Source organism: Paramisgurnus dabryanus, chromosome 9 (genome assembly GCF_030506205.2).
Source record: "Paramisgurnus dabryanus chromosome 9, PD_genome_1.1, whole genome shotgun sequence".
Classification (NCBI taxonomy): Eukaryota; Metazoa; Chordata; class Actinopteri; order Cypriniformes; family Cobitidae; genus Paramisgurnus; species Paramisgurnus dabryanus.
This window is the reverse complement of record NC_133345.1, coordinates 38,827,353-38,840,487: the sequence shown is the minus strand read 5'-3', so window position 1 is coordinate 38,840,487 and position 13,135 is coordinate 38,827,353. Positions and strand designations below refer to the sequence as shown.

Genomic DNA, 13,135 nt, shown 5'->3' with positions numbered 1-13,135 from the left:
GCATAATTTCATGCTTAATCAAATTTACAGTAAAGTGTCTTGTATTTTGTGAACGTGAGGGTCTCTTTTATCATAAACGGTTTTGATGCATGTGCACTTATTTTGACAAAACACGTGATGCACATGGTTCACATGACGCAACAAACACATATTTTGAAAACACGAGCAACACACGACACTCCGAACACTTGTTTTGAATTTGCGCCCCTCGAAAGAGCAGTCACCAACATATTTCATTATGTAGGGCCTCATGCAGGGTTGCCAAGTCTGCATTTATGCAGAATCAGGCATCTTTAACACTGTTGCCCCAGGCTGTTTTTCACGTCCATGGGTTGAAGCATCTCCAATAAATGTGAATTTTAGCAGATGAACCATGCAAAATTTTACCGGAGGACCCCCCTCAAATGCAACTGGGCAGGTTTTCTGTGAAAACTTGGCAACCGTGGCTTCGTACATTAAGTAAGGGATAATGTAGAGGCAGCCGGTAGTTATTGGGAAATAAGCCCCGACAGTGTGATCAGGACCCGACGCGAAGCGAAGGGTCTTGTATCACACTGAAGGGGCTTATTTCCCGATAACTACCGGCTGCCTCTACATTATCCCGCTTATACACGGCTACTTGTCACATAAGAAAAAAAACGGACATGAATATGAATTTGAAACATTTTATTGGCATATTTGTTTTAAATTAACATTTTTATCCTTCCGCGAAACTTTGCACAGATGCATAAAATGATCGTAATACCTTATTAAGATCCTCTGCTTCATACTTGTCTCCATTTTTTCTCTTTTAGCCAGTCTTTGAGAAGTTTTAAAGCCCATTCTGTAATTTTTTGTGTGTTGGCTTCGTAGCTGTCATGCTCTATTTTGACAAGTTCAGTCTCAGTAAGCTCTCTGTGTCTTGTCGTGGTTGTCCAGTGTTTGTCATAAGATGGCGCCAAACAGTAATCTTTATTGATCTTTATTGGCGCGGAGCGATTTTACTCGTGCAAGTAGTACCGGCTATGCGTTATTACTTTGGAGCGGTTATTATTTGAAAAGAACGAACCTGCAAATGTCTCAACTGACCAATCAGAATCAAGCATTCCAGAGAGCCGTGTAATAATGGTATAGAATATAGACTATTGACACAAACATGACAAATAAGACCATTATAGCAGCTTTATTTAGGAAATATTACATATTCTTAAAGAACAACAAATACTCGCTATCCAGTCTTGCTTTTGTGCTAGCACAAATTAACCTGATAATGGAGAAGAACTGACTTTAAAATAATGAAGGGGTTTGACAAAATAAAACACATCTGTATATTGATTAAAATGTTACTTTGTATCCAAAACTATCTAGGGTTCCATCGAAACAAATCAATCAAGATTGAAATATCTGCGATGGTTAAAGATGACATCATTAATAAGGGAGGGGGGGAGAAACCATTTGAGTTGCTGACTGGGTTACAGTTTTTGGCATAAATTGCCCTTCACACTGCCAAATCTTTCAACACCCTTTAATACACTCCATTTAAGACATGAAACATCTCAAAACCAATAATGAAAAGATCATTGTGTAAGAAGAATGAGAAAATGCAGCATTTGTGAAGTCATAGTTTGAGAGTAAAGAGTTGGGATAAACTATTAATATATGACTGCATCACGTGTGCTGTGCGAGCAATGCATCATGGGATTCAGCAGAGCCTGAGGCACTATGGTATTCATGAAATGAATTCATGAAAACAACAGTTTGTGGTGCAGACTATATAAATCTTATTTACCTGCATTAAACAAATTAACAGTAGGCAAAATACATTTAGTATATATATTATATTATATATCTCTCATATAACTTATGAACCCCACCCTATTGATAGTCTGGGCAGGAACAGACGGTTTAGCATAGTGAACTGAAAAGGGAAAGTGCAAAAACGCTTTCCATCTTAATCACTTTAATGATAGTGTGGGGTAGGAGGTCAGAAGAAAATCCTCTAAATGATGAAATGGTCAGGTTAAACTGAAATCTCTCTGATTGTATCTAATTGGCTATAATTGCATGTCAATCAAAAATAATTTGCTTGGGTTGGTCCAGAGGCGAGATGATACACACATTATTACCAGTCCTTGAATTGAATTCTAAACACTTTCTGAAACAAAACACAATAAGGATCCTTAATAGGAAAGGATATGAACTGAATTTCAGTTATTTTATATGTGTGGAGATTTTCAACACGTAGGGACGTCTGCATTCGACGGAAGCTGAGCTGGGGTCACGAGATCTCTTTATCTAGTTTGAAGCAAAATTTTGGAAGTTGCTTGACTTCCAGAAGCAGATCTAAAGCTCAGGCCTTCATGAGCGCGCTGACCACGGCCCTCGCGTTGAGGCTGCGCAGATCGCTGTACGTCTGTCCTGTACCCACAAACACGATGGGCTGACCTGTGATGTAGGTCATGGAGATGGCAGCTCCAACCTAAAGGGAACATGCAGAGCATTTAAATAACCACTTTGTCTTAACAAGTTAATTAACCAGATGGTAAGGAAAATTATTTGATCTACTAGGTAACTTTCTAAGTTACAGTCTGATGGTGTGAGCAATAGTTCATCCACGGATCAATTTAAAACAACCTTTTAGTTTTTTTAGGATATTAGTGTTATAAATATGTAATACCAAGTGATGACACTTAAGAAAATTACTGTCACTACTATGGAAGTTATTTTCTGCCAATTTTAAATGATAAAAAATAAAAACATTAAATTAAAATATTAGATTTTCAGGGAAACGCAACACAGTGTAACGCATCTTTCCTGCAAAAAACAAATGTAGCAATAAAGTCGTTAAGTTGGCAACACTGCTTTAGACAATCTCCAAAGTAAATCCCACCCACTGATTAATATAATTTAAATTGTTGAAAATTAAAACCATTAAATAAGAGAGAACATAAAATTGAAGTGTTAATTAGATTTTTGTCAATATTATTGCATGAGCAATAATAAAACGCCTTTTAAAAATTTATTTTTTGGATATTTTTTCACGTTTGCCTTTCTATTTAAATATTGTCTTACCTCGAGATTGTAGAAATGTAAAAATGAAATGTCAAATCATCAATGGCATTTTATTTTTCAATTTTGCAAATACATTATCACCTTAAAGGTGCAGTGTGTAATTTTTAGAAAGATCTCTTGACAGAAATGCAAAAAAAAAAAAATATACAAAACTATATTATCAGAGACCTTTTTATAATGTACCATTATGTTTTTATTACCTTAGAATGAGACGTTTTCATCTATATACAAGAGGGTCCCCTTACATGGAAGTCGCCATTTTGTGCCGCCATGTTTCTACAGAACCCCTTAACGGACAAACTTCTTTACTAAGTTGTCTCCGACAATTATATGTTTGTCTGGTGGCGGCTACCGTAGCTTCTCTATGCGTTTCAAAAGTGAGGGGTGAGCAGTGGACTGAGCCGTTGGTTGCAATTCGCAACCTCACCACTAGATGCCGCTAAAATTTACACACTGCACCTTTTTAAATTATCTAAATTAATGTTTTAATTTTATATATTTATATTTTTTAATTTTGGGACATATTTTAAGATTTTTTTTACATTTAATTAATTAAAAAATTGCAGAAAAAACCTTTCATACACTACATAATTTGATTTGCAAAATGGCGATTCAATATAAAAACTACACTCTTAGCGTGGGTTCTCACACCAGCCGCGTTTGAGGCGTCAAAATCGCGTCTACCACGTCTAGTTTGCCGCTTGAATATTTTGAGTTAACTCCTTCATTCGAGCGTGAAATTCTAGTCATCGAGACATTCACACGGAAATTCGCTTCATGGGAGGGGCTTCTGCGACTCCGCTCACTTTCTTTAATCACGTCACTACTAGAGCAAGCTCCTGATTGGTTAACGCAGTGCGTTTTTCCCACCAAAGTTTAAATGTTTCAACTCGAACTAGACACGCGAATGAGGCGGAATCGTGTGTACCGTGCAACGCTAAACGCCTCATTCGCGCCGCGAAAACCTCCAGACGCGCGTCAACGTGTCTTCACCATGACTTAATATGGAAATCACTCGCGCTTGACGCCTCTACCGCGGCTGGTCTGAACGCATCATTAGACCTTTCCAACGATATAAGTTTATTTTAGTTTTAGAATATGCTATTATCGATTTAATAGTTACATAAACAATTTGGGACCACCTGTGGGCCCGTTACATCTCACCCATAACCATAAAAATTATATATATTTAAATGTCTTTCCACTAAAAATAGTTTCTTCATCCCTTTACATAGATAGAATGCAACTCTACACCCTTGCCGGATTTATTATATGAAGATGCATACATATGCAAATTAGTCCCCGCCTCCTCTCAATACACCTGCTTGGACTACCTGATCTGTTACAATGTGCTTGTGTTTTTTGGTAAACTGCAGTTTTGAGAAGAAAATACTGATGCACATGGTTTGTCTTAAACAATATTGAAAATACCACACAAACGTTAAAAACATATAGCTATAATAACTCTGCAAATAACAAAGATGCTTGTTGTGTATCAAGGATTGATTTGCAGTTGTTTTCATACCTTGTCATCGATGGTGTCAAACTTGGTAAGAACGATGCCATCTATCAGTCTGGGTTTCTCAGTCTTGGAATGATCAGCCAGCGCTTGATTGAATTTAACCTACGAGAGATTCATTTATTTGCTATTATTATTCACAAAGTGAACAGTTTCTGATACAGCGCCCACAAAACTATCATATTTAATTGGTCTGCTATGTTGGGACAACGTTCACACTTCACAGATATTTACAATGGATATCAAGTGATGATCTACACAGTACCAAAATGTTAATGCTGGCATTTCATACCATATGACCTTAATGCATACATAAAGGAGCGGTTTCACAAGGCCTATATTCCTGGATTAATCTTAACCCTGTCCGGGAAACCACCCCTAAATGATAATGTGCACACATTTGTGACCCTGTCTGTGAAAACCCAGCTAAAGTCATCTTTTATGATTTACACTTGCACAAAACCAGTGTTGTGTAAAACCCACCAGCTGATCCACAGCCTCATTGCCCACCAGCGCTTCTCCCACAAACAGAACCAGGTCTGGAGTGTTGACTGCTATCAGCTTAGCCAAAGCGGTCATCAGAGGGGCGTTATCCTGCATCCGACCGGCTGTATCAATCAGCACTACATCCAATCCTTGGTTACGAGCTGTACGAGGAAGAGAAACAGAGGTCAGCTAGAGTTGTCTTTGTGCCTAACTTGGATTAAAATCAACATCAGTTAAGATAGTTACAGTAGGCGATAGCTTCCATGGCGATTCCAGCCGCATCCTTGCCGTAACCCTTTTCATAGAGCTGCACGGCGGCACGTCCCCCGTGTTTCTCAGGGGGGTGCAGCGAATTCAGACGGCGCTGATGAGTCCTCAGCTGCTCCACGGCACCCGCTCGAAAAGTGTCGCAGGCGGCGATGAGCACAGAGAAGCCATTCTCAATCAGCCAATAAGAGATCTGTATATAAAAAAAAAATCACATGATCACTTACAAAGATAATTAATTTACAAACAAAAATGAAAAATCTGCATCCACTGGCTGACCTTGGCAAGGTTGGTGGACTTCCCGACGCCGTTCACCCCACAGAAGGTGATGACGAACGGTTTGCGCTGGGAACGAGCCTCCAGCACGTCCCTCAAGATGTCCACGCGACGCTTCGGCTGCAAGATCTGCACCAGCGAGTCCTGCAGCGCTTGCTTTACCGTAGAGGCCACAGCTGAGTGGAAGAGAGAGAAAGGGAGATTAAGAAAACAGAAAAATAATACAAAGATGGATAAGATGTGCGCTGTACTCACTGGTGAAGGTGCCCATGACTTTGCCTTCCAGTTTTTTGGCCACAGAATCACACAGCTGGGAGGCTATTTCAGTAGCTACATTCTTGGCTTGAAAACAACAACATTAGAAGATGCAATTATCAATCTAAAACAGGCGACCAGTCACAATATTCAATAAATGTAATACAAAAAAAGAATGGGGTGAAAGTGTGCTGCAATACCGATGAGATGGTCCCTCATCTTTTCCAGTACTGGCTCCATGTCCTCCTGAGACAGATTTTTAGATCCAACCAGACCCTTCAGCATTCCAAACATTCCCCCAAAGCCACCCTTTTTAGCCCTGATGCACAACATGAACACACAGATTTATAAGAAAAATAGCTGTTAACTTAAGCTGAAGAGTTTAATATTAAAGCAGTGCTGGAATATTTTACCCCTTTTTGTTAGTGTTTGCCACCACAACTCTCTCCTCTTCCTCTTCTTCCTCCTCCTGCTCTTCTTCTTCTGATGACTCATAGTCAACCCCTCGCAGGTCACCTTTCATTGAGTCCACTTGCATCAGCTGTGAGGAGCACAAAGTGTCTGTTAATTCACAATTTCCTCTGTACATTTCGACATAAAATCATCAAACATAATGTAAAGCACATTGTGTGAAAATAAAACATTGATATCTTTACTATTGACCGAGTAAGATGATGACAAATAAAACTTTGATGCTCCTAATCTCATCATTAGATTATGAGACTTTAAACTGGATTTCAGACAGACAGAGTGACATATTACTAGGGCGGCAACTAATGATTAATCGGGTGATTATTTTTCAGATTAATCGACTAATCGGATAAAAGCATAAATATTTTTCACATTAAAGCTAAATAAGGCACTACATTAGGGTATTCACGTATCGAAGTGAACTTTTAAAAGTGCAAAAGCCACACACTACTACAGAGTTTTACTAATATAATCTTTTTAATTTTGACATTTTAAGCGCCTTAAATAAAAAAAGTTTGTGCAGCTTTTAAGTAGTTAAACATCTTTAAATGTCAAAATATAAATAAAAAAAACACTGGTGAGGAAATTTTGCCACAGGTTAATAAACTTCAACTTTAGATCTTCATGAAAATTAACATTATTCGTTATTAACTAAATAAATAAGCCATTATGATATGTAAGCGATAAACAAGTAACAAATACCTGAATTTTCAACAAATGCTTAGTTTGTGGTTTATTACCATTTTTTATAAAAACCCAACAACAATTAAAGGGATAGTTCGGCCAAAAACGATATTAAACCCATGATTTACTCACCCCCAAGCTGTCCGAGTTGCATATGTCCATCGTTTTTCAGACAAACACATTTTCGGATATTTTAGAAAATATTTTAGATCTTTCAGTTGATTAAATGTAATGTTACGGGGTCCACCCATAGTCCACGACCTTCAAGTCCAAAAAAAGTGTGTCCATCCTTCACAAATTAAATCCAAACGGCTCCAGGATGATAAACAAAGGTCTTCTGAGGGTAATCCGCGTGGTGTTGTTGTAGAAATATCCATATTTAAAACTTTATTAACGTGAATGACTACCTTCCGGTAACGCCGCCATCTTAGACTCCTCTGTATTCAGGAGAGAGTATTAGCGTAGTGTACGCACTTTTCTTAGTGACGTATGACAAATTCGGAGGGCGGGGGCACAGAGCAGCAGCAGAGTAGCCTCCGTAGGCTGCGTAAGCTCTCATCCTGAATGCGGATGTGACTAAGATGGTGGCTCTGAGGCTCTGAGGATCTAATTTTCCAAATTGTTCTTTTAAGTCAGAATATAAAAATAACCTGGACATATGTTCTTACAAAAATTTCTTCGATTTGTTTTATTAGGGATGTACATATGAGGATTTTTTTCACATTTTAAACTTATTAAACACAGCGCATATTTTAAACGAAAATATATTTGGCAAAGAAGTTCAAAAGTTACTACATTAAATGTAGTAATGTAGTACATTTAATCTTTAACATTAGATTATTTAATATTTCCATTTATTAATCAAATTATTTTAAAAAAATGTGTTCATTATTACTCTTAACGAAAAACTCAACCCCAATTAAAAAGTAGCTCCAATGACAAACTTGCTTATATTAAACAGCTTGTTTATTAATAAAACGAATTTGACGGATAATATCTGCGTTAAAACTTAAATAAATAAAAGACATAATTTTTCATTAGGCCTAATACGGATGCTTATTTGTTCATTATTATTTTTTATTAAAACAGAACAACAATGAATGAGTAAAATGGCTCACTTATATTAAACATAACATTTAACAAAAACAAATAGACGGAAACGGACCTATAACATAAATAAATCTAAAGATCCTTAGATTTTTCAAAACAAATGATTGTTTTTTAATCAATATTAAAACTACAACAATGAAATATATGAACAACCTTACCTAAGTTAAGCAAAGAAATCAAACTTGAATCCTATGTATTATCAAAGCTTTCTGACTTTCACATTCACGTGAATTTTGTAAGTCAGGAAATTATTTACACCATATGAGTGCAGTATAATTTAACTAGTGATCATGCTGTGCTGGTGTGATCATGCTTTTTGCGCTACAGAGAGAAAAATATTTCAGTCGACCGTTCATGCATTTAAGAGGCACCGAAATCTGTGTTCTGATTCGGTCCAGAAGGTACCGCCCATATAGGCTTCGGCACCGCGTTTCGGTACCCAACCCTATATCTGACGTGAAGAATTGTCTTGAGAGATACTTGATGGATTCTTACCGGTTCATCTTTGTCTTGGGTCTGGGTGTCACCGGAGTTGTTGCCGTTGGCTCCACTGTAGTCCAGATCTCCAGTGTTCCTTCCACCCATATCCCAAACGCGTTTAACCTTCCCCTTTGGTTTCTGGGGTTTGGGGGACTTACTGTGAATGACAATGATACACTGATAACCCACCGTATCACGTGATCATAGGTAGAAACTGCAGTCTGTTGGACAATCATCTATTATGAAACCTTATCGGAGATATTCTAAACTTGTGTTTTTTTAAATAATTTATTCTTTTCTATTGTAATTCAGAAGTTCAGTAGTGGTGCTTCAATGCATGAGGTTTGTTCAAAACATCTCTTACCTGGTCTTTTCGGGTTTTACTCCACCCAACTGCTTACTGATGAACTTGGCACGGTTTCTCTCAATGATCTCCTCTGGGGTCAGAGCCTCGCTTCCGTTCTCCACGGTCTTTTTTGAGGCAGTTTGCGGGGCAGCTTTGGACTGATCCACCACCGATTCCGCTGTAAAAGTGACAAGAGAAAAAAAAATATCAAAAACAGAGTCACAAACATTTTAATGAAGCAATGAACATCAGTACGCAAGAGCTACTTTATTATCCTTGTCTTCTTTCTGGTACACACACACACATATTTAGATTTTGATATATTACATATAAATAAAAATATGTATATACATAAATAAAATGTTTCTTAAATGTATATATGTATGTGTGTATTTATATATACATACTAATTACAACAATACACACACAAATATATTATGCAAACTAGTGATGCACCGATGTATCGGCCGCCGATATTTATCGGCCGATTTTTGATGAATTTGAAACCATCGGCATATCGGCAATAGCACGAGAAAGGCCGATACCGATTGTTTATTAATTAAATGCATAAAGAAATCCATTATATGTAAAAAATGAGTTAATGTTGTTAATAAAATAAATGCTGAATAGCAAAAACCACCTTTGAAGGTTGTCATGCTGTCTTATTATATTTGTTTTAGCTTAATTTGTGCCGCTTTTATTATGTTGGTCAGTTGAATGTTAATTAGATCAAATCCATGTTCAGTAAAAATAATTTGATGCAGAAATAAACTAGATAATAGACCAACTGTATAGTATTGTATACAAGTATTTAATATCGGTATCGGCATCGGCCAGAAGTTGTCTGTTTAAATCGGTATCGGCCCAAAAAAAATCCTATCGGTGCATCCCTAATGCAAACACAAACTTTTATTTTGTATGCGATTAATCGCAATTCCTCTTTTGACAGCCCTAGTAAAAACTTTATGTTGACTTTTATGGTAACATTGACATTTGCATAGAATGGCTTAACTATAATCTATCATTGTATTTATTGATCTAACATCTTACCTTCTTTTTTGGTGTTTTTCGACTTCTTTCCTCCTTGCTCTTTGTTTTTGTCTCCATCCCTTGTCTCAATCATAGACTTCACAGTTTTCTGGGATTTCAGAGACTCATTAAAAGTCCTCATATAGCTGGGGCCTTTAGCTTTGCTGCTGTCTTCCGCCTCTCTGTAACACACAGACAAAAACAAGCATCTAATTAACAATGATGCATATAGATCAAAGACATAATGTGCATAATATTACATTTGTGTTTACAATATTGGTCAAGTCCTTCACTGGCCGACTGTACAATACTAATAATTATAACTGTAATCTTTCATTTTATTTACATAAATAATTTTTATATTGGTTATTTTATATTGGTCTCTTGCAACTGAAGATCCTGTGTGTGTGTGTGTGTGTGTGTGTGCGTGTGTGTGTGTGTGCGTATGATATATGTTTTGCAGGTTGGTAACTCGATTAAAAATATGTTTATATGTACGCACAAGAATATGTTTGAATCCCAAGTCGTCTTCCTGAAAAAAGCTTACTTTAGAAGTTGGTGGAAGTCATCTCCAAACTCAAAGTTATTAAGCAGAAACTTCAGAGCACCTTTCCTCTCAAGCTCGTTCTTGTATCGATCTCTGAAGTGAAGCTGAACGTCGTCTATAAACTTGTCCACGTATGTTAACGTCAAGATCTTTTGAAAACCCACCTAAAGAAACAGACCCACATTTAGATACATGGACACACATGGACTGACGAATGTCTTATTTTCATGCAGTGAAAAATAAACCAAAGCAAAGACTCACCACAAACACAAGCTCAAACTCATTGTCCAGCTTGTATTTAAGATTGAGGGCATTGTGGGTGAAGGAGTTATTCCCACTCCTCTCCTAAAAATTCAAAGCCAGAAAACTTTCAATATGTTGCAACTATATAACACTATTTTGTGATTGTTTAATTATTATGATGATAACACAAATAAACTTCTCACAGCTTATTGTAAAACTTTTTAGTCTAGTACATACGACTGTTTACTTTATGTGCATCTAAAACCTAATCTAATGTATTTACAGGCATATATTCTTCTTATTGTGTCTAATGACATTACATTTCACCATCATAACTCACTGTTATGTGTTTCCTGGGCCAGTTGGACACGCGACATACGGTATGTGATCTAACGTAAATAGCTGTACTGCTGATGTGTGTACACTACAGCAACAGAAAGCACGTGCAGATCTCTCACCTGGAGGATTACGGAGCGAATAAGAGCGTTGACAGGACCGGTGAAAGATTCACTGACCCCGGCTCCCTGAAAACACCACAGCACGATTCCCCCCTTACTGAAGATGGCGAAGAAGTCCAGCATCTTGGCCAAACGCGAATAAACTCGATACTGCGAAAAACACAACAAACACCGATGACAACGATTAGGACACGTGTACAAAATAAATAAATGCTGCACTCTTCTCCTGTGTGTGAGAAGAAACAACGTGCGGACTGTCGTTTGCCGTACCTGCCTTCAAAATCCACACTGCGATCAGACACGTCAGTGCCACAATGAGGAACTGACGTAATTTCCTGTGGGTTGTCATGTGATTAGTAGTTGCTCTCTGTTTCAAACGATTATTTTATTTATTAAATACATAAATATATATTTTTAAACGCGTTCCTGTAAATATTTAATAAACGCTTAAAATCAGGTCAGATCTCTCAGGCCAAGAAATTATCAGGTCAATGTATGCCTATAAACCTATGACTTTTATTATATTTGTGGTTTTGCTGTTTTGTGAGTTTATGCACACATTCGAATCGATCTGATATTTGGGATTTTTGTAATATTGTTTTAAAACGTCTGTAGTAATTTAATGCAATAAATATATGTATAGTGTGTTTATTCAGTATGTAAATTAATAATACAATTTATATTTATGTTGCGCTAAGACATTTAATTTGTAAAAAAATCACTTCCGTCGAGTCTGTTTTAATCGTCATTGGTTGGTTTCTGTTTTCCCTCTGCTCAGTTGGCAAGATGGCGTCGGAACCGAACAAGACAGAAATTCTCACCATTTTTAAGCGATTGCGCTCCATTCCCACAAACAAGGTAACACAGGAAATCTAACAAAAATATATCAGTGACGATGTGTGTTATCATTTCGGACTATTTCGCGACATCAAAATGTGTGTTTTAAAAGGGATTACGTGTCATTTATCTTCCATTAAGCCGGTGTGATGGGGCCTGTTTGTGTCTGAGGAGTACGTTTATATTTTAACAGCCAACATCACACCTGGAAATAATAGCGTATTAAACGATTAAATACTAATAACACTATTTTAACCAACTGTAGTAATTAAAACGACTGTCTTGAAGGAAATTAGTTTATTGTATTGTTTATTAGCTGTGAATGACGCAGTGGCGCCGGAAAATTACTCAACCTATAATAATGTTCTTGAGATAATGTATGTCCTCTAAACCTTGTGTGTTATCTGTCTAAACACCATGAAGATAGATAAGACCCCTTCTTTAATTTGTCAAAAAATATATTTAATCATGATATTATTCGGTCTAAATAGTAAAGTGTCATGAAACTTAAATTCATATGGTTTAATAGTATTTTGAAATGGGAATGTGTTTAGACTAAGCTTATATGTTTATCTAATAATGACTTAGTAATATAGGCTAAGATTCAATGTTGGCTATGTCTGTGTACTTTTACTGAAAGTTTATTTTGATCTGTGTCCAAGCCAGATGGTTTCCAAAATAAAGGTCTTTAATAAGTTTTCACTGAACTAACAAGAAATACAATTATAACATGGAAAGTAAGGTCATGGAAATAAATTGGAAAAGTCTTGGAAATTTCTGAAACATGTGTTGACGACGTAGCTGACTTTCTCTGAGATTACCATTTCAGTGGTCTTTATCCAGCAGTATTCTGTAGTCTTTAACCAGCAATCGTAAAGAATAAAAACTTATCTATGTTTATTTGAATAACATATATTTGTTTTGTTTTATTAGGTCTGCTTTGACTGTGCTGCCAAGAATCCAAGTTGGGCTAGTATTCCATATGGAGTCTTTCTTTGCATTGACTGTTCTGGGATTCATCGCTCATTGGGAGTGCACTTAAGCTTCATCAGGTCCACATGTTTTTCTTTGTATTT

At 36.8% G+C, this 13,135-nt stretch overlaps 2 protein-coding genes across 4 annotated transcripts in view; one reads left to right on the top strand and one right to left on the bottom strand.

Annotated features, from left to right (window-relative positions):
- Positions 1-1,146: 1,146 nt before the first annotated feature.
- Positions 1,147-11,545, bottom strand: srpra (SRP receptor subunit alpha). 2 transcript variants are annotated; one of them, XM_065282804.1, is made up of 15 exons: positions 11,493-11,545; positions 11,223-11,372; positions 10,783-10,866; positions 10,522-10,685; positions 9,996-10,156; positions 8,964-9,123; positions 8,615-8,756; positions 6,268-6,395; positions 6,055-6,173; positions 5,855-5,941; positions 5,603-5,775; positions 5,303-5,516; positions 5,054-5,217; positions 4,577-4,675; positions 1,147-2,458 (listed from the first exon to the last, which is right to left on the bottom strand). In XM_065282804.1, exons 2-15 carry the CDS (start codon positions 11,343-11,345, stop codon positions 2,330-2,332), a joined length of 1,947 nt encoding a protein of 648 aa, XP_065138876.1. In that variant the 5' UTR covers positions 11,346-11,372; positions 11,493-11,545; the 3' UTR covers positions 1,147-2,329. The 2 variants fall into 2 exon arrangements, with proteins under 2 accessions (XP_065138876.1, XP_065116545.2); XM_065260473.2 differs by having other exon boundaries at positions 11,497-11,512.
- Positions 11,546-11,980: 435 nt separating this feature from the next.
- arfgap2 (ADP-ribosylation factor GTPase activating protein 2) overlaps positions 11,981-13,135 on the top strand; it is a 10,296-nt gene continuing 9,141 nt past the window's right edge. For both annotated transcript variants that reach the window (XM_065260470.2, XM_065260469.2), the window contains exons 1-2: positions 11,981-12,080; positions 12,993-13,111. In XM_065260470.2, coding sequence (XP_065116542.2) covers positions 12,009-12,080; positions 12,993-13,111 — 191 coding nt within the window. In that variant the 5' untranslated portion in view covers positions 11,981-12,008. The remainder of the gene's footprint in view (positions 12,081-12,992; positions 13,112-13,135) is intronic.

What these genes read in the sequence shown, in the direction of transcription:
- srpra (XM_065282804.1), bottom strand. Translation starts at nt 11,345, where the DNA reads ATGCTGGACTTCTTCGCCATCTTCAGTAAGGGGGGAATCGTGCTGTGG. An exon ending in TTCGCTCCGTAATCCTCCAG is followed by an intron (nt 10,867 to 11,222) that starts GTGAGAGATCTG and finishes TTGAATTTTTAG; the next exon opens with GAGAGGAGTGGGAATAACTC. An exon ending in CCCAAGACAAAGATGAACCG is followed by an intron (nt 6,396 to 8,614) that starts GTAAGAATCCAT and finishes TGCTCCTCACAG; the next exon opens with CTGATGCAAGTGGACTCAAT.